General features: G+C 41.0%; 2 protein-coding genes and 1 long non-coding RNA gene across 4 annotated transcripts in view; 1 reads left to right on the forward strand and 2 right to left on the reverse strand.

Moving 5' to 3' along the window:
• The window catches only part of DDX58 (DExD/H-box helicase 58), a 56378-nt gene extending 37256 nt beyond the window's left edge, over positions 1–19122 (reverse strand). The window contains exon 1 of the mRNA XM_045079687.1: positions 18995–19122. The gene's annotated coding sequence lies outside the window, so the exon portion shown is untranslated. The remainder of the gene's footprint in view (positions 1–18994) is intronic.
• On the reverse strand, positions 10213–20909 carry TOPORS (TOP1 binding arginine/serine rich protein, E3 ubiquitin ligase). 2 transcript variants are annotated; one of them, XM_045079686.1, is made up of 4 exons: positions 20710–20909; positions 19601–19722; positions 18995–19186; positions 10213–13776 (listed from the first exon to the last, which is right to left on the reverse strand). In XM_045079686.1, exons 2-4 carry the CDS (start codon positions 19640–19642, stop codon positions 10846–10848), a joined length of 3165 nt encoding a protein of 1054 aa, XP_044935621.1. In that variant the 5' UTR covers positions 19643–19722; positions 20710–20909; the 3' UTR covers positions 10213–10845. The 2 variants fall into 2 exon arrangements, with proteins under 2 accessions (XP_044935621.1, XP_004765415.1); XM_004765358.3 differs by lacking the exon at positions 19601–19722.
• SMIM27 lies at positions 20573–21310 on the forward strand. Its single transcript, XR_001181664.2, has 2 exons — positions 20573–20755; positions 21090–21310. It is a non-coding gene; the product is annotated as a small integral membrane protein 27 (long non-coding RNA).
• The last annotated feature ends 148 nt before the right edge of the window (positions 21311–21458 follow it).

Raw genomic sequence — 21458 nt, forward strand, 5'->3', positions numbered from 1 at the left:
GGTAAAAATAAGAGCTCCAGTAGATACACATTGGTCAATTTGCCATTTTGGTCAGTGTGGAATAGTGTTTCACTGTGGTTTTAACTTTAACTTCTGTTAATGTGAGCACATTTGCATCTATTTATTGGCCATTCATCTATCTTCTTTTGTGAGGCATTTGTTCCCATCTTTTGCATGATAGAGTTTTCTTTGTACTACAGATTTACAACTTATTTATGCTGGATATGAGCCCATTGTCAAATACATGTATTCTAAATACCTTCTCCTAGTCTGACTTACCACTTAATTTTCTTAAAAATGTATTTCAAGTAAATATGAAATGATACAAAGAAAGCAAATGAAGTCATAAGACAAAATAATGGAAGTCGGAAAAAACTTTTAATACAGTGGTAAGGGCGTATCTCTCTGGGTCAGTTAGGAATGAGAAGGAATGAACTCTTCAGCTGAGTCTTTAGGAATGAGAAGGAATGAACTATTCAAAAAAGTAGGGAGAGGGGGCTTCCTTGCAGGGGGACAGAAAGCATGTGTGAGTCAAAGAGAAAAAGTGAATAAGGGATACCCCTTCTTGAACAAGGGATAAATGGCATGCAGCGCTGAAATGGTAAACAGGGCCTTGTAAGGAGATAGATAAAGGAACACACTGCAGGATTTTAAGCAAGGAGTAACATAATATGATGACTTTTTTTTTTTCCCAAGACTTTCTCTCTGGCTCTTCTGCAGAACAAGTAGATGCATGAGAGGTGACTCAAGAGATGATGAGAGCACAGATAAGCACAGTGGCGGTGGAAAGTGTAAGAAATGAGATGTTTCAGATATAGATAGAAGTGAGTGAACAGCAGTGGAAAGGAAAAGGGGAAAAAAAAATAGGCATCAAGGATACATTCCAGGCATCTGGTTTGAGCAACTAGAATGGCAGCACCATGACTAAAATGGAGAAGACAGGTTTACAACTTATTATATCCTAGTGTGGAAGAGAGGCAAGAAAGTAAGTAACAGTAAGTTAGTATCATATGGAAGGAGAGATAAAGCAGGATAAGGGAATAAACAGTAATGAGGGCTGTTTATAGAAGGTGAGCTAATCAGGGAAGACCTAAAGGAAATGAGAGAGAATGTCCTTTGGGTGAAGAGCATTCTACTAAACAAGCAAAGCACAAAGGAGGAAAAAAAAGTACCAAAAAACTGAAGTGAACCAGGTGTGCCACAGAAAGAGGAGGTGAGCAGAGTCACTAGAGTCAAGTGGGCTGGGGGAAAGAGAGGAAGGAGGCTTAGGCACTTCACATACAGCCTGACCGACCACAAAAAGGACTTTGGCTTTGATTTTAAACATGATGGGAAACCATGGTAGGATTTGAAAGGGAGTGTAAGATCTCTTTTTAAAGGATCACTGTGGCTGACTGGAAGAAAACAAGCCGCCGGAGGACAGGGTGGGAGCCAAGTAACGAGGTAAGAAGCTGATACCAACACTAGCCCAACTGAGAAATGATGGCATCTTGGATCAAGATCAAAGCAGTGGAAGTGGTAAAGTTGCAGGATATATAATCTTAAATCACATACAATTTGGTGATGAATTGGATGTAGGACATGTGAGAATGAAGTCAAGAAAAATTCCCATTTGTTTAGGCTGAGCAGTTGCATGAATGGGGGTGCCATCCACTAACATGAGACACTGGAAGATGGGCAGGCTTGGAGGAGGAAATCAAGAATATGCTCGCTTGCTTGCTGATGAGAATTACCCACAGCCAGTGCTTCCCAAACATGAACCTCCACACAGGTCTTTAAAGTACAGATTCTGACCTAGTAGGCCTGAGACTGCATTTCTTACAAACTGACATTCGTGATGTTGATGTTGCTGGTCCACAGATCCTGTTCTAAGTAGCAAAGTCATTAAAAAAATGAGACAAAGGAAAAGGGAGGGTAACTTGAATATAATATTCCCACTACAGTGGGTGTAAGTGAAAACCTGAGCAGATGTGGAGGGTATGTCCTAGAACTCTGGTTTATAGGCCAGTAGCATTAGACCACCTGGAAACTCAGAAAAGCAGATTCTTGGCCAGATGTTCTGAATCAGAAACTGTGGGTTTGGGCCTCAGCCATCTGTTTTAACAAACCTTCCAAATGATACTGGTGCATGCAAAAGTGTGAGAACTAAAGGCCTCGAGGAGGAGCACTTCATTCATTAATGGAGTGAAGAGGGGTGCTATGGTAGGTTGAATGCAAAATTTACAATTCTTCACTTTTCCCAGTATTTACATCACTTGCTACAGTATTTACACCATTTGCATTGTTTTGGTAAACAAGTAGGGTTTATGTTTGCCCAAACCTGGCCCTGGCTAGAACTACCCAGCCACTATGGAAACCCAAGTGGGAAGTTTGAGGAAGAAAAAGGTGTGAAAAATATCCATTGTACCAATGAGCAAGAACACTAAAGAAACTTGTCCACTAACATATCATATGAACTGGAACCTGAGGATTGTGTTTTCATGGTGACACCAATCTGCAGTTACTCATTTCCTTCAAAAACTCAGCTGGATGGGGGCACCTGGGTGGCTCAGTGGGTTAAAGCCGCTGCCTTTAGCTCAGGTTGTGATCTTGGGGTCCTGTGACCGAGTCCTCCGTTGGCCTCTCTGCTCAGTGGGGAGCCTGCTTCCCTTCCTCTCTGCCTGCCTCTCTGCCTACTTGTGATCTGTCAAATAAATAAATAAAGTCTTAAAACAAACAAACAAACAAACAAAAACTCAGCAGGATGCATGCAGGCACAACCGAAGAGTTGAGTTGATCCAGACTGAGGTCTTGCTGGGTGAACTATTGCTGTGGAATCTGGCATATGACATGTTTTTAAACAGGCCAAAGTGTAAAACTGTTTTAACATTTTTAAAGTGTTGCAAACAACAACAATAATAAAAGACTATATAACAGAGACTACATATGGCCCATAATATTTACTATCTGGCCTTTACAGGAAAAGGTTGCTGACCCCTAAACTAAGTGAACGAGGAGAGACATAAATAAGGGCAAGAGAGTTGGAGGGTATTGCAAGGGAGTTATTTAAACAATCTGGAAAATCACAGCTAAGCAGGAAAGCAAGCATAGAGAAGGGGGGTAACTGATAGAGTAGGGGAAATAGGATAAGGAAGATTATACTTCCTAGTTCTGTATTCTAAAAAATGGCCTTAGATATTCTTGCAGGTAGCCTAATCTGCTCCATCCACAGCAGAATTCCCTGATTCAATGACCACATGAAGGTGACAGTGACATGCTCCCAACAATTTAAAATGAAGATTAACTTCTTGGAAATTCTGTTTATGTCCTACTGCACGCAGGGCACGCATTTGATACAGTAAATAGAACATAAAATTGAAGAGGCAAGAAAGTATATGGAACTAGAGGGAACACTTTTTGATCCCTTTTGAAAGCTGTCCTTCTATTGTCAGCCTCCTTAATCTTGTATTCTCTAGAATCTTCTCTTATGCCTGCTCTTCTTGTTCTACTCTCTGGGAGAGCTCATCCACTTCTATAACCTCACTAGTACTCTCTAGTTTCTCAGTAACTTCTAAGTCACTAGTCCCTAACCTCCATAGGCCCAATCTCTCCTTCAAGATTCATTCTATTTCCAGCTACCCATTGGAAATCTTCATCTGCCTGGGTGTCTTCCCTTCTGTCCAACAGAATTTTCTGTGATGATGGAAATGCTGTATTCGCCAATATGGCAGCCATAAGCCTCATTAAACAAAATTTAAAATTCAGTTCCTCAGTTTTCCCAGCCACATTTCAAGTAATCAATATCCAAGTGGGCTTAGTAGTCATTATATTGGACAGTGCAACTCTAGGCAGCTGACTCTCAAACTGAACTCACTGTTCTCCCTAAACTATCTCTATTACTCTATTTCCTACCTTGAATATTATCACCAGGCATCTAATTCTCATATGGGAGAAGAAGAATCTCATCAGGGGCACCTGGGTGGCTCATTGGGTTAAGGCTCTGCCTTTAGCTCAGGTCACGATCTCAAGGTCCTGGGATCGAGACCCACACTGGGCTCTCTGCTCAGCAGGGAGCCTGTTTCCCCCTCTGTGCCTGCTTCTATGCCTACTTGGGATGTCTCTATCAAATAAATATATAAAATCTTAAAAAAAAAGAAAAGAAAAATCTCATCATACCAGACTTTTCCCTCTTCCTCACAGCCCATCCTCATCTAAATGGTACCCAAAATTGTGTCTAGTCTGCCACAGAAATATACTGACTCCTGCCTCTGCACCGGATCTCTTCTACAGGCTCTTGATTTCTGGTTTGAGCTACTACAAAGCTTTTAAGCAGTCTTGCACTTGGGCTTTCCCTCTCCAAACTTTCTTCTACATTACTGCTGATTGTTTAGGAACAAATCTAATTGTTCCATTCCCACGTCTAAAATTCCTGTTGGTTCCACCCTATTCATCATCATACCTCTAACATTTAGCACAGACTTGGACCACATGTACTTGGTGTTTGATGAATAAACGAGTTTTACAGACAGAAAAGCAAAGAGATATCCTTTTCCCTAGGAGAGAACTGTTTATCTATTTAAAGTGCAGATGGTCAGAGAAGCAGCCTACTCCAGGCAAATACTAGATACCCAATTCTGTTCCCTCGTGTCTACGTAAGTACATCATCTAATGTTGTGGCAAACATCACAGCTGCAGCTTCTATGGGGATAAATTTTTCGACTCAGACCTTGGCCTAACTGGACTTCCACTTTCCTTGCCTATTGCTTTTCTCACGTACAGATCCAATGGATTTACCATTCCCCAATACCCTTGTAGGTAAAGTAAGAATTTCCTAATTTTCATGACATTGTAACAATCTTACTGTACTTTTTAAAATGGTCATATTGCACTGTTTTTTTTTTTAAGGTTTTATTTATTTATTTGACAGAGAGACATCACAAGTAGGCAGAGAGGCAGGCAGAGAGAGAGAGGAGGAAGCAGGCTCCCTGCTGAGCAGAGAGCCCGATGCGGGACTCGACCCCAGGACCCTGAGATCATGACCTGAGCCGAAGGCAGTGGCTTAACCCACTGAGCCACCCAGGCGCCCTGCACTGTTTTCTAATACCTAAGTGGGCCATGCATTGACTAAAAACTCAGAATGAGGGAATAATTATTTACCAAATTTTTATCATCTTCTCTGTACTTGTGCCAGCTGCTATAGCAAAACACGGGCCCTGTTTAAAGGACAAGCTATTAATACCCATGACACAACTCCCCTTTCCTTCTCTACCCTTTAACTGCTGTCATCACCCACAGCATTTTCCATGTGTACTTCCAGCCTCACTGATCACTATCCCTTCCAGTCACCTTAACCTCTACCCATTCTAGTTACTTCCAATCATGCCTAGAATTAGGCACTTTCTAAAGTATTTCTTCAGTCTTCTTATACCTACCTCCACTATATCTACTTGAAACTCACTGGAAAACAAATTCTTCGGTATCTCCCTGTTCTTAAAGTCTAACAGTCACTTCAGAGCTTCACTTCCTTCCCCACACAGCCCAGGTGCCAGAATGCATCAATTCAACTGTACTCACCAGTATCTCTCTCACTCCCTTGCCCCTGCTGTTTCACTAGTCATTCAGCAGAACCCCAACCAGAAGTCATCCATTCACTCATTCACTGTATAAATACTGCACACACACTGAATCTCCAACATTAGTTTCTGCTTCTGCTCCCACAGCGCTGAATGCTACCAGACAAAATCACAAATCTTGGTTGTCCCATACAATACCCCATGCCTCAAGTCTCAGCACTCATCGGCAATTCTTAGCTAACCCTCTCTCCATGGCCCTCAGTGGCCATTTTCTCATTCCTTTCCTCAAGCCCTTTATTTATGACCCACCTTTCTCACAAGTTGGCACTGCTTCCTACTTCATGGAGAAAAGCCAGCCTTGACAATATGAACCACCTCATCTCAACGTTCTACTCACAAACATTTCTTTGCACATTATCCTCTTCTGCCACTTTAGACTAAGACTCGCCTCTGCTTCCGCTCATTACTAATTCACTTACCTGTGTCCTGTGCTCTGCCGTTCAGGAACTCTGTTGCATCCTTTCTCTCTCTCACTTGCCTTTAACTTTTCCTGTTCCAAGGTCTCCTTCCCAGAAAGCTTGTCTTCCCTCCAGCCTAAATTTAAGAAAAAAAACTCTCCTTCGATTTTATACCCCACAAGCTTGCTTCTGAGCATGGAACCAAAAGCAGTCATGTATCTCTCAGACTAAGATCTCAACAGGCCAGGCCTTGTAAGTGGGACCAGAAAACCTCTCTAATGACTCTTCCTCACAAATCGGCTTTAGTATTTACTGCTTGTTTGCCTTTGTGACTTTTCCTTTTGCTGGGTATACATGACTGAAAACTCTGATTGACACACAGGTAAAACTGCAGGCCTATACAGGCGATTTTATTAGCTTGTTTTGGAATTACTTCAAACTTACAGAAAACCTACAAAAATAGAAGACTTCTTGTATTTGTACCCTCAGCTTTTTAACATTTTGCCAGTTTACTTCATAACTGTCCTCAACTACGTATGTAGTATTTTTCTCTGATCCATTTGAGAGTAGGCTACATACTCGATCATCATTATTTAGCTTCCCATGCAGGTTTTTCTAAAGGTATCAATCCCCGGACAGGTCTTTATAGTAGTGCCCTCCCCCCCACCCTTATCTGCAGTTTTGCTTCTTGTGTTTCAGTTATCTGCAGTCAACTATGATTTGGAAGCCTTTTTAAGTATCTTGAGGTCAATCAATGGTAGCCAAATGCTGCATCACAGTGCCCAAGTCATTCACCTCACTACATAGGCATTTTACCATCCCACATCACAAGGGTCAGTACAAAGCTATTTTGAAAGACCACATTCACGAACCTTTTACCACAGTATATTGTTATAATTGTCCAATTCTTATTGTTAATCTCTTATTGTGCATAATTTATGAACTTTATCATAGTTACATACATACAGAAAATACTACATGCAGGGCTAGATACTATCTAGTTGCAGGCATTCACTGGGAGATCTTGGAATTTATCCATTGCAAGTATGGGGATACTAAGTTCTGATCTGATAGCACATTATAGAAATTTAATCAGTTAATATTTCAGTTGTAGCCTTAATGAGCTTAATGTTAGAAATAGACCCATCCTCAGAATTCTGATGAAATCTGGTTTGTGAAGAGGGACTCTTCTCCTTTACTTCCCACACCCCTGCCCCTCACGGTGGGAACACCAGGGCTGGCAACAACCCAAACCAGGTTATACATGGTTTCTGGTATCCTGAAGAACCTTCTGAAAAATTTTCTGAGTCCAGGGATGTGCTGACTGGCTCAGGGTGTCCATACGCATCGGCAGAGGACTGCAGTTATTCCCCACGATGGAAGAACTCCCAGTAAGAATGGGCCATCAGCTTACCCTGAATAAGCTATTGCCCCTTTGTACACATAGTCCATCATTATTACACATTAAATGGGTGGGGGAGGCCTTGGGATTGGCTCCCAAAGAACTTCCTGAGAATGGAAAGTGAAAGAAAGAAAAACTTTTCCCATCATGAATCTGAGGATTGATGAAGTGCAAGTGCAAATGGTTGGCTGCTTTTCCTTTATTTTTTTTATTTTTTATTTTTTTTTAACTTTTTTTTTTTTTTAAATTTTATTTATTTATTTGACAGACAGAAATCACAAGTAGGCAGAGAGAGAGGGGAGGAAGCAGGCTTCCCGCTTAGCAGAGAGCCTGATGCGGGGCTTGATCCCAGGACCCCAGGATCATGACCTGAGCCGAAGGCAGAAGCTTTAACCCACTGAACCACCCATGCGCCCCGGCTGTTTTTCCTTTAAACAAAAAAGTCACAGAAGTCACAAAAAACACTGAAAACCCAAGGTAAGATAAAATACCTCCTGGACACTGAATTCAGACGAACAGGTTAAAAGAAAATAGTGTTAGGCTAAAAGTTGACAGACATGGAAGCCCTCTGAAAGAAGCAGGTCTTAGCCGATTTTTAAATTTTAAAAGCCCTACCACCTGGTCATCCATCCAGTATGTGCTTTAAACACTTCCTATGTGAAAGATAACAGAAGGGATTTACCAGTACACATACATACAGTTGCCAAAGAACTTGCAGACTTATGAGAGAACACTTAGTAATCAATTACTACAGAAGAGTCCAGGGTTATTAAGAGAGCAAGTAATTGGGGGGAAATAACGGAAGAGGGCACACTTTACCAGAAGCCTCCTTTAGCTAGAACGGAATTCAGTTCCCAGCAGAAGAAAAATCCACATATGAAGGCTCTGGAGTAGCAGGTAGCACATCCACAGACCCGAAGCAGGTTAGGACGGCCAGAGCACAAGTGAGGTGAGAGAAAAGCTGTAACAGGAGCTAGAACCTGAGTAGGCAGTTATGTAAACCATATTATGCTATTTCTTTTTTTCTTATTTTATTTGACAGACAGAGATCACAAGTAGGTACAGTGGCAGGCAGAGAGAAGGGGAAGCAGGGTTCCCAACAGAGAGCCCAATGCAGGGGCTCTCTGAGCCAAAGGGAGAGGCTTTAAGCCACTGAGCCACCCAGGCGCCCCTATGCTGGATTTTTGTTTGCTTTTATTAAGTACCCTAAGAATAACAGGAAGTTGCCAGAGAATTTTAAATAGGGGAATGAAAAAAAAACAATTTTAAAAAATATGTATCTTTTGCATGCTACATCGAGAATGGCTGGAGGCAAATGGGTAGGTGTAGAGCAAAATGGAGGGGTGTGGATGCGGGGAGACCCATTATCAGAGCACAGGTGAGAGATCATGGCTGCCTGGATTGGATGGTACTTACACACTAGAAATATTTAGTGATCAGGATCTGGGGATTGAATGAGAGGGCTGAAGGAGGAAAACTGAAGACTGGGAAATTTTTGGCCTGAACACCATAAAAAGGATGATGTGATGGTCCCTGTATTAAGATAAGTTTCATGTGTTCGACAGAAAACATTAAGATAGGTTTTCACTAAAATGTTTTACTAGAAGTATCATGTAAAATCAGAAAATAGCACTGTTTTTAAAACTTAAGAAAAAACTATAAATCATGTCATAATTTCAAAGTATATTCCTTGATCAACTACCCTATAGCCTTCCCATAATTTCTCAGTGTCTGAGCTTACTAAAAATTGCCAACATCAATTTAGATGGTCACTTTAAAACAATTTCCTACTGCCATTAGGACAAATACAAACATGATCTATAAAGCTTGGTCCCACGCACTTTATCCTTTAACTTTGCCTTCTTTTATTTTTATTTTCTTTTAAGATTTTATTTATTTATTTGACAGACAGTGCTCACAAGTAGGCAGAGAGAAAGGCAGAGAGAGGGAGAAGCAGGCTCCCTGCTGAGCAGAGAGCCCAATGCAGGGCTCTATCCCAGAACCCTGAGATCATGACCTGAGCTGAAGGCAGAGGCTTAACCCAATGAGCCACCTAGGCGCCCCAACCTGCCTTCTTTTAGTTCTTGAATATGCTAGGCTACCCTTCTGCTTTTGGATCTTTGGACATTTCTTCCTTTGCTAAGAGCACCTCCACTCCTAGCTAACATCTACTTGTTTTCTGAATCTCAATTCAGCCATCACGTCCACATGAGTTTAGGTCCCCACTGAATGCTTATATGAAATTATACTTTCTCTTCAGATAACTTATGGTTTATAATGTTTACATATGTCCCACAAGGCAAGGAGCAGATATGCTTTGTTCTATCACTGAAATCCTAAAAACATAGTCTAGATCCTGTCACACTGCAGGCATCCCAACTTCTGTTTAACAATGAATGAATATGGTAGCAAGGCAATCTGAAGGCTGAATTAGACTTAATCCAAGTTCTGTTCTTCCCTGGCAATTTTACTTTAGGTTAGATGGAGAGCACTTTGTCATCTCTAAAACAGAATAAAACATAAACGTAACCACTTTGTGTACAAGAATTACCAATGTAAAAGATGTCTGGCAAGCTGTTTTTAGTAAGTTAAAAGCTACATAGCTGCATTTTGTTGAAAACAGATATACCTTATAATCAGATTAAAGAACTAAAATAATTAAAGCTGTGCAGTTAAATGCAGATCACCTAAAATTTAGTATTTACGACAAGTATATTCTTAACTATTTTAAAGATTTTAGCTCCTCTAAAACAGTTTTTTTTTAAAGGTAATACTGCATAGGAAAATTTCTGGATTCATGTTTTAAAGTATTACTATTTTATTTTTTATTTTGTTGAATACACATTTCTTTCACTGGCAGTCCAGATGAACAAGTATATAAAGGAAATATTTAAATTTTGCTTTTGGCAGATGTCAAGATAAACTGTGCAGATTAAAATGCCTCAATTTAACCTGAAGAAATGGTTTTGAATCATACAAATTTTTAAGAAGAAAAATAAAGACTGTCCAAAGGGATTCTCCTAGCTTATAACACATTTCCAGAATAACTCTCAAAGAAAAAAAAAAATTCAAAAATACTCATTGACTACTTTAAAAATAGGTCAATACCATATGGCTTTATGAAATAACTTCTAAAATTTATATTTTTTTTTATTTAAAAAGGACCCCAAGTTTTAAATAAACCGCTAGCAATATCATTTTCCTCACTTAAAAGTGCATATCTCTGAGGGTGGGACATACATACTTTTTGAACAAATAATGATTTTTACAAATTTTTAACACACACACACAAAAAAAATTACTTAAAATATTTTTAAGGGGGAAAAGAGTTTTCACCAAAAGTCATCTTTAAATAGACTGCAGTAGATGACACTGTTCCTTTTTTTGTTTTTTAATACCATCAGAATTCTCAATGAGATGCTTTGGCAGAGTTTTAAGACATATCATGGTCTCTACCAAGTGACACTGACATTAATGATGTCCGTGGAGATGGCAACTGCCTTGATGGCTCAGTTTGAATAGACACGTTACTGGGCTGACTCTCCAAATCAGAGGCAAAAGTACTCTCTTCTCGTACATCAAGAGTTTGTTCAACTGAAGCTGGCTGGTGTGGAATATTATCCACAGTTTTGTTGGCATTATTCAAGTTATTATTAAGCATGGTAATATTACATTCCTTGTCCAGGATGCCAAATTCATCTTCTATTGTAACTACATCTTTAGCTTCAAATGGTTCCAAGGGAGGAGGCAGAAACTCATTTTGTAGACAGTCCTGAGGACCACCATTGTCACATTCTGTATCCTCCTTTACTTCAGAATCCTTATCACTATCACTGTCAATGGTAATTACAACGGGCGAACGTGAAGGATTGTCCCCGTGATGTTTCTTATGCTTCTTCTTGTGCTTCTTCTTTTTCTTTTTATGATGTCTAGTTGAATCAGTAGCTTTCCCTTCATAAACTATCTCTACACTTAGGCTCCGGGTCCTCCTTTTTTTCCTCTTATGTTTTGTCTCTCTGTCTGATGACCGGCTGTCTGAAAAGCTGTCACTCTCATTTTTGTGGCTGCCATCAAATTTTGATGAGGATTTTTGGTAATGACTTTCCTTTACTTTAGAAGCAAATTCACGAGAAGGTTGAGCCACTTCGTTAGTACCCTCCAAATGCCGTGTCTTGTATTTTCGTTTCCCTCCAGGCTTTTCATTTCTTACCCAGTCAGGCCCTGTAGATGCAGTCTTTGATCTATTACTGGATAGGCTCCTTGATCTATGCCTTTCATAGTAGTAATACTTCCTTTCACTGTGATTATTTTTTTTCCTAGCATTTGTCCTTTCAGAAAAGGACTGAATTCTAAATTCTGGACTTGAAGATTGTCTGGAATAATGAGCTCTGGACAGAGTCCTCCTCCTGTAAGATGATTCATAGCCATCCCTGTCCTTGTTTCTACTATAGTAAGTATACTCCCACTTGTATCTACTTCCATAATTATTTCTTAAATAATAACGATCTCTATTTCTGCTCCGTGATCTTCTTTTACCATGATCACTGCTACGAGATCTTGATCTGCTTGTGCTCTCACTACTGAGAGAGAGAGTTTGGCTTCTTCGTGACCAACTGCTATCTCTAGTTCTTGATCTCTTTTTGTCTCTTCTACCTCTAGGTCTGCTACTCTCCCTGCTTCTGGATCTTTTGCTTTTCATCCTTTTCTTCCCATGATGCTTTCTGCGATTTTTCTGGTCATGCCCACTTCTGCTCTGGGAACGTGAATCTGAACTTCTTGATCTTCCCCTCCTCCTGTGTCTACGGTTATATGGGGAATATACTCTGTCTCCTCTGACAGATGAGCTCAGGTCTCTGGGAGATGACAAGGATGTAGAGTGTTTCTCTTCCTTCTTTGACTTGATTCTTTTACCAGAACCACAATGATCTTTATTTATTTGCTCATCCTTTCCAAGGACAGAGCGTGGAGATGAACATCTACTAACATCACTATCACCAGAACTGTAAGACTGTTCTTGTGTCTTCACAGTCTCCATTTTTTCGTAAGACCCTAACTCCTCAGAATCAGAGGATAGTTCGACAAGTTCTGGGGTCCTCTCAGCTAGTGGTTTAACAAACCCAACAATGACACAATTATCTGAAGAAGAATCACTGTCATTATTTAGGTCTTCATTAGTTTGTACTCCTTGTATCTGAGATGTGGCTCTTCCTGTTACAAGTTCTTCATCTGAACTATCAGAAGTATTTAAAAGGGAAGACATGGCAGCATGCACCTGCTCTGAGCTTGAGTAAGATGGTCCTGGAGTTTCATCATCCCACGGTGCCTGACTAACAGTGGTTACATTGATATCCAACTCCTGAGTCTCAGCTTCATCAGGAGATATTGTTATGACTGAAGAATCAGAATGGCTACCTTCTTCGTATGAAGGAGCAGGGCAATCATAATTAGCATGCTGGTCAAAAGCTGCCATGTTAAAAGGAGATCGAGCAAAACTGATAAATTCATGTATAAAATGCTCAGTCCGATTAAGCAGGAACGGTCTTAAGTCAGACACAAATTCCCGACTCTCCAAGTCATAGCGAGTGACATTACTCATGATGATGTGCTGGACAATATTCACTAAAGATCCATGAGCTCCAAAAAGAACCGTAAGTTCACGTTTTAACCAGGGAACTAATCTGTGAAGGCAAGCTGGATTTCTACGGAAAAATTCAGCAGAAATATCCCTGCAGCGACCACCATCTTCAATATTTCTAACACGGGCACCAGCACGGTAGAGAGTTCGTCTAAAATTAATAATATCCTGTTCCTGAATTTTCCGCAAAGATCTTTCATCTGCATTTGGCCTCCTAATTGCAATCTGTCTCATAAGTTGAGGAACTTCACCATTTCTAGGTCTTGTTGAAATGCCTAACCCTTCAAATAGTACTCCACTATCTGGTGGAGTTGTTGTTCTTCTATTCATGGTATTATTAGGTGAATAAACAGAAGCACTTCGATCCCTTGTCATAGTTGTACGATAGCGAAATCTTGGAACATCAGGGGTTGCAAAAGAACCATTATATGAAGGCCTTAGGACATACTCCTTGAAGTCATCTTCTGCCCTCACAGAATGGAAAATAGAATCAAAGGGCTGTTTACACAGTGGACATTCAGCTTTGTTTTTTGACCACTCCTGTACACAGCGAAAACAGAACTTATGTAAACAGCGATCTAAGTAAGACACATTATCAAACCTATCCAAACATATAGGACACTTAGAATCAGGAGATGCATCAGCTGGTACTGTCTGTTGCAATTTGCTAGTACCAGCTTTAGGTGAAAAGTTGTCCATTTTAAATTCCTTAGCAGCTGATGCCATTATCTGTAAAAGGGAAAAAAATACATCAGTAACCGGATTAAAAAAAAGACAAGACTAAATCTGGAAAAAAAAAAAAGCAAATAATGACTGTGAAATATAATTTGGTGAAACAGTTGAGTAGCTCATTATCCTTGTAATATGAAGGAGCAGGATAGCATAGTAATATAGTACTTAAAATACAAACCCTAAAGCCAGATACTTCATGGCTTTGAATCCTGGTTCTACACCAGCAGTATGACTACGGAGATCAGCAATAATAGAACCTGCACCACAGGGTTTATGAAGATAAAAAAAGGGGCCTGGTATATAGTAAGTTCTCAACTATTCTCTATCATTCTGTTCTTTTGAAAGAGGATTAAACAGAAATATTTAACTGAAAATAACTGAGGATAGAAAATCCACCAAGTACCCAAGTATCCACCACTAAGATTTAACAACTTAACATTTTCTCATGGCTATTCCCCACTTTTTAAAATGCCCCTTATCTTCCTTTCTCCTATTCCTCTCTAGAAAACAAAAACCCACAACACCCCAGTCCTCAGTGGGTGTTATTTCTATGTATGGTTTTAGATCTTTTATACATATGCCCTGAACAATATACACTATCACTACTTATTTGTGGAAAGCATTATATACGCACCTTTAAAAATAACTGCATTGAGATAATTTGCATACCAAAAAGTTCACCTGTTTAAACCAATTCTGTAGTTTTTAATGGAAGATTCTTTCACACACACAAAAAAATATCTTTTAGTGAAGATTAAATGAAATAATAACTGTAAAAGCATTAAAAGATAGTTCCTGACTTCCAGCAACTACTGTGTACATGTTAGTTGCTGCTATTACTATACTACTGTTACACTACCACATTCCGTTCCTGATTCCTTACAGCATCCCTAAAAAACCTTGCTTAGCTTAGCCTTTTAATCCAAAGTCAGCCACAAAGTTTCTTGAAATCATGCTTCCAGTGCCCTTCCCTCATTTTTTCCCACATGGATCACTAAAATGTTAACAATTAGTTTTGTTTGCTTTAAATTTATCAGTTTATGTTGACCCATAACTTTCAAAATCAATTTGCCAGAGCTGAAATTTGGTGTGCAACACATTTTTGGCCTTCTTACCTTGTAAAATCACTTTTTAGCTGCATTCTATACTAATCATTGAGTATATATTAAATACTTGCTTCTTCCTTTATGTTTTCTGGGCCTATTATTCATCTTTTCCCATCTCCTCTATCACAGGAAGTTTCATCAATGGTCAACTGCTACCAGGGGAGTCAAACAACAGATTTTTAACTTTCTAAACTATGGCCATACCGAACTCTTATCAAAAAGAAAATCCACAACAAAAATTCATGACTGTAAAATGTAACTATTTCATCACGGTTTTCATATTAAACTTAAGAGCTCATCTAGGGCCTCTTAAAACTTTCCCAGAGATATAACTTAATCAAAAATCAATTAATGCTGAACGAATGCTTTCAGGGATCCAAGTACTTCTAGTTTTTCATTTTCTAGACTAGAAATACAGAAATCACTATTATTCTTGAACACCATATAATGATAAACTTCTTGCTAATATACCGAACTATATATAATACTAATATTAATTGTTAATATACTTAAACCTTAATATTACATAAATTTTTCAGCATTTGCCCCTACTTCTAACACTTTTACTCTTCCTCTGAAGGAAAAAAAAAAAAAGCCTAAAAATAAAAATTTTTAGGATCACAGAATATTAGGGAAAGGAATGAAGAGTGGAGAAGGAACTGAATAGGTTATCAGAGAACCTGGATTGAAGACCAAGTTTCCCCTAAAACTAACTCTATAAACTGGAGCCATCTGATGAGATCTAGATTTCAGTTTGCACCTCTATGTAATACTTAAAAAAAAAAAAACTAGTGAATATAAGTTTATAATTGTATCTTAATTTGTATCTTGGAAATTAGAATTTTAGTGCTTACGGAACACTTGGCAGTTCACATAAAAACTGAATGCACTTTATTAAAGGAAATTAGTAGGTAGTAAACTTGAAGTTCGGATAAAATCTCACCTAAGCAGAATTTAAAAAAAAAAAAAAAAGAAAGAAAAAAAAAGCAATCTTATGGGCACTTGAGTGGCTAAATCAGTTAAGCATCTGTCTTCGGCTCAGGTCATAATCCCAGGCTCTTGGGATTTAGCCTCACCTCAGAGTCCCTCTCCCTCTCCCCCTGCTCATGCATGTACTCTCTCTCTCTCTCTCAAATAAACAAAATCTTAATAAAAAAAAAAGAATATTAGTCTTCCCTTTCCTAGTTTTATAAGTCTGTCAACCACTTTGGCAGCACAGCATAAAGCTAAAGAATGATCAGTAATGTCCATAACAAATAAAAATAAACTAGATTTGTATTGTATTTCTCACAGCAATATCTGTAGCTATAAAGAACACCATTCATCAGAAACATCAAACAATGGCAATGGACATACATAGTCAAAGAAAGAGATTTACTCCTTCAAAAGCATCACTAATGCTAAAATTAAAACATTTGCTAATGGAGCATCTGGCTGGCTCAGTCAGTAGAGTATGTGACTCTTGATTTCAGGGTCATGAGTTCAAGCCCCATACTGCATACAGACATTACTTTAAAAAAAATTTCTTCAAATATTTGCTGAGATAAAAATGAAGCAGAATTACCATATGAATCAAGGACTCAACACCTTAATTTAATTTCCAAAAGAAATTAAAACATGTCCACACAAAAACTTGCCTGGGAATGTTCATAGCTGCATTTGTCCTAATAGTTCAAAAGCAGAAACAATCCTATCAACTGATGGAAAGATAAATAAAATGTGGATTCAATGGAATGAAAATGGGAAATAAAAAGGATGAAACACTGATACATGTTACAATAAGGATGAAACTTTTCATTAGGCTAAATGAAGACCAAGAAAATCAGGGGTGCCGGGGTGGCTCAGTGGGTTAAAGCCTCTGCCTTTGGCTCAGGTCATAATCCCAGGGTCCTGAGATCAAACCCCGCATCACTTTCTGCTCAGCAGGGAGCCTGCTTCCTCCTCTTTCTCTGCCTACTTGTGATCTCTGTTAAATTTAAAAAAAAAAGTCATGAAAGACATGTATGATGCCATTCATATGAAATGTCCAGAACAGGCAAATCTATAGATGGAAATAGACTGGTGGTTGCTGGAGGACGGAGAGGGATTACAAAGTTTATTTCCGGAATGATAAAAATGTTCAATTACAGTTGCACAACTCTTTAAATATACCAGAACCCGCTGGATTATATACTTTAAACAGGTGAATTTTATGGATGGAATATAAATTATATCTCAACAAAACTCTTTTAAAAATACAAATCAAGGCATAAAATAGCAATGGCTAAGAGTCGGATTAAAATCTGCAGGTTTATAAATTCTGGGTTTGGGTAGTAAAGGTGGACCTGATGGCGAATTTAGTGCTCAGGTTCTAGAAGCCTGCAATAAAGGTTTCTCTAACACTCTAGGAATTGGGACTTCAAGTTAATTTCCCCATAGACCTAAAGATGAAATCAATTCTTCTGATCCCATATCCTTAACCATCTCCCAAATTCTAAATAAAGTTTACCATCTTTAGGATACAATGATTAAGTCAAACCTTCCCCAAATTTTCACATCTACCGGCTGTAACAGAGGTAAAAAATCCTTCCTGTCACATTCTGGGGGAATTCTAGGTAATTTACAATCATACTTACCTAGGGAAATGGATGAGAGGGGCTAAAGAATCAAGAGGCTGGACATTATAGACTGGACATTTAAAGACTGTGCTGATTATATACAGGGGAATGATATTAATTCTAACGCAGAGCCAGGGTTGAAAATCAAAACCACTTAATGATGTGATCTGGAGGAAGTTATTTAATTTCCCAAAACCTTGAATTTTCTCAATTCTAAAATGGGTTAAATACTAGTACCCACGTGAAAAGGTAGTTGTGTGAAGGCATATATTCTATGTAAACCCTTAGCATAGTGATTACCATGCAGTAAAAATTTAATAGTGTTTCCCTATGTTACGTGAAAATAAAGTTAACATTAGTCCTTTTCATCACTTACAACTGATTATAAAGACCCAGAAAGATGATAGCCTATAACAAATCATCTTTTTTTCTTAATATAATTACTGTATATAAAATATCCAAGGGGCTAAAAAGCGTTTACAAGCAGATGAACTAGAATAAGCCCCAAGTATTAAAAATATCTGGCTTCTAACTCTTACAACCTTTCTGAAATTACTGTACCTCCCTCAACTGCAATTTAATCACCAGTTCCAAAGGGTCATACGGATCTTACAGGATCTATTAACGAGATCCTATAAATGTTGATTCCAATTTCAACCCCTAAAAAGAACTGCTTGGGAACCATGCTGCACTAAAGCCACTCATTTCAGCTAAGCCTGATTGTTTTTGGCTGACTACAGCTTTGAGTTTCATTGAATCAAAACAAAACAAAACCCAACCTTCACCATTAACTTAAATCTTGGGTAACTCTTAATCTATCTTAAATAATACTGAAAATTACCTACCAAAAATTCTGTTCACTCCTGCCCTTAAAACACTGCTCCATCTTAGCACTGCCCCCTGCCAGTCTAGGAATCAGCACCCCACGAGGAAAGCTGCACTAACCGGATGGATGGAGAAACCACAGGCAAGCGAGCCTAGCCCACAATGTGTAACACAGCACAGACTACTCGAAGAGTCACGGTGATAGTGGCTTCCCTGGGTTGAGAACGGCCATCGGCCAAGATCGCAGATAAGGCCCCCGTGCATTACATAATCACAACGAACTAAAACACTGTTACTCCCGTTTTACTGGCAGGCAGATTATGACCCCTCTGCCACACCTCTGAGAGAGGCGATGCCACGAATGAGACGCGAACGTTTTGTTTTCTGGGGTTCCCCCCACCCCAAAGAGACCAAGCTCTTTCCAGTACACCGCTACGCTCGCGCCCCACGGGAAAGGTTCTAGGAAACGCAACTCTCCCCCGCCCACCCGCACAAATCCACAGGTGCGCCACGGGAGCCGCCAGCCCGCCCGCTGGGAGCCCAGCCCCGCCCAGCCCCGCCGAGGCCCGGACGGCCCCGCAGGCCCAGACCGCAGCTCCCAGGTCTTTGGGCCTCGCTCCAGGCCGGGAGCTACGGCTCGCCCAGCCCTTCCGACCCCCGCGCCCCATTGTTCGGGATCTCACTCACCTCGGATACCGACGCAGTCCCGGCTGGGGCGCTCGTGCCAAGCTCCCGGCGGCCCAGAAAGCTGGGTCGGTGACGGCAGGATCCGCGAAGGCGTACCCGGCGACTTCTCCGCCGGCCCTCAGGAGCGGGAGCAGGCGGGGGCGCTTCACCCTCCTCGCGAGACAGCGGAGACCCCGGCGGCTGCTGCGAACCCTGTGACGTAAGGAGCTCATCACCAAAGGCAGCTTGGGGGACGGCAGCAGAAAGCGAGACCCACTCCGCAGCCCCCCGCGCGTCAAAACACAACACCCGCGTGCGTAACGCCTGCGCAGTAGAAGGGCGCCGGCTCAGAGGGCGGGGCCTAGAGCGCTCGGCCAAGCACGGGCCCTTCCCCCACCCGTCCCTTCGGTTCCTGGAATAAGAACGACAGGACCGTCCCGGGCACAAATCACTACCATCACCATCATTCTTGTTACCATTAGTTTCTGGGGGGTACAGGCGCAATACTTAATGTTCGCTCCTACCTTACCCGGAAAACACGGTAACTAGCTTGGTCTCATTTAAACCTCACCGAACTCCGCGAGAAGCTACTAAAATGATCTCTAGCGTATAAAGAAACTGAGTTACTTGAAGGTGAAGGGACCGCCTCCAGTTGCACATCTGGATCATAACACGGGGATTCGGATGGAATCCAAAGCCAGAGCCCAACCAGTGTCCTATGCAGTCTTCATAAAGAAATCTACTCCAGTCTAGGGATAAACAGGGATGACCTAAGAGAACAGGGCCTTAAAATCTTCCCAAGACAGACGACATTGTTCTCTCAAAGAATACTTTTCCCCTTCCCCATTCCCCTGAATCTGGATTAAAAACTTCTTTCGGTGAAATCCGAGATGTACAGAGCCAAGTCTGAGCCTAAAGTGGCCCACGGCCCCATTCTACCCACAGGCCTCAGATGTGAGCGTCCCAAACATTCTTGAGCTAAACTAGCTATAAACCGCCCGCGTCCAAAATGCCTGTCTCTGGCTTAGTATCTGATACGCGCTACCGTTCTAAGCACATCACAAACGCTCAAAACACACTTGTTGATTGGCAGGTACATTATGCCAAGTAATTCGTGCTACGTTACTTCGTCTTAGAAGTACCACTTATATGCACAAGCCACTGCGTTCTCAAAGACTTGTTTTTGGAAGAATGGCTCAATTAACACGGCCCCCCGCAACGATTCGTCGCTGTTATATAAAAGTGGGTGTTCCTCTTAGGTGAATGATGAATATACGAACCTCTCTCTGTATTATGTGGAAACAAGTGCGGGAGGAAACGTTAATCCCTCCAGCGTCAGAAGCCCGTGTAATATCTAAAATGAAGATTTTTTTCAAATAAATTTTTAAATGCACACGACGGTCCATTATCTTTCATGAATACTGCACTCCAAATGAAAGAAGACCGGACGACAATGCACGCCCAAGTAAGTAGCAAAAAAGGCCATTTTTAACGTGTTTTCCCCTTCATTTCATCCCCTCCCTCCACCACGAACTAGGCCCCTATGTCACGTGAGCCCACCCCAGCTCCGGGCGGAAGAGGCCGGCCCCGCGGATGGGAAACGCGCCCGGAGGCGAGGGGCGGGCGCTTGTGCCCGGCTGAAAGATGGCCGCCGCCGCTCGGCAGCCGCCGCCCCGGTTGTTACTCTAGGGCCTGCAGTTTCCCTCCGTTCCCGCGGGCAGCCGCCGCCTCCTTACCATGAAGCCAGTGAGTCGCCGCACCCTGGACTGGATTTATTCAGTGGTAGGTCCCTGGTCTGGCGAGGCTCCACGGGGTCGACTCCGTAGGCCCGCAGGCGGAAGGCCCCCTATTTCTTCAGCGCCCAGCAACTCCAAAATCCATTCCTGTGTTAAGGCTTTCACTCTCTCACCTCGACTCCGCCTCTTCCTGGACGACACGCTCTTCCGCTTCTTACGTAAGGGCGGCTGGGTGTACTCGCCTCCAGAACCCCTTTTATTCGAGTCTTTAACTGTAATTCCCTCCTTAGCAACGTACATGGCAACCTGTTGGGGCAAGGGGGGGGTATCGTTTACAGTAATTTTTTTTTGCTTGTATTCCCCTTTTTGCATTTTTTTAGTTGCTCCTCGCGATCGTATTGCTCTCCTGGGGCTATGTCATCTATGCATCAACAGTAGCCGCACGACGACAGCTCAGCAAGGAATACCCAGACAAAATCTCGGGGATGAATGAAAATTTGTAATTCCTCTGGATTTAATTTTGTGCACACAGTTCTTTACCTGATGTTTGTCTGGCATGTGTCTCGATTTAAAGTAAAATTCATTATGCAAAGCTTCCAAATTTATTTTTTGCATAGTCCTTTATAGTAACCACTTATCTAATTTTTGCAAGGTTTGTCTTCCACATTCTTATATAAAACAAATCAAGCTAGATCAGACCGCTTGTGAGTACTGAATCATAGATGGAATGATGTGCTTTTCAACCTAGA

The sequence above is a fragment of the Mustela putorius genome, unplaced genomic scaffold, assembly GCF_011764305.1.
Source record: "Mustela putorius furo isolate JIRA1106 unplaced genomic scaffold, ASM1176430v1.1 tig00000421_pilon_pilon_pilon, whole genome shotgun sequence".
NCBI classification, from domain to species: Eukaryota; Metazoa; Chordata; class Mammalia; order Carnivora; family Mustelidae; genus Mustela; species Mustela putorius.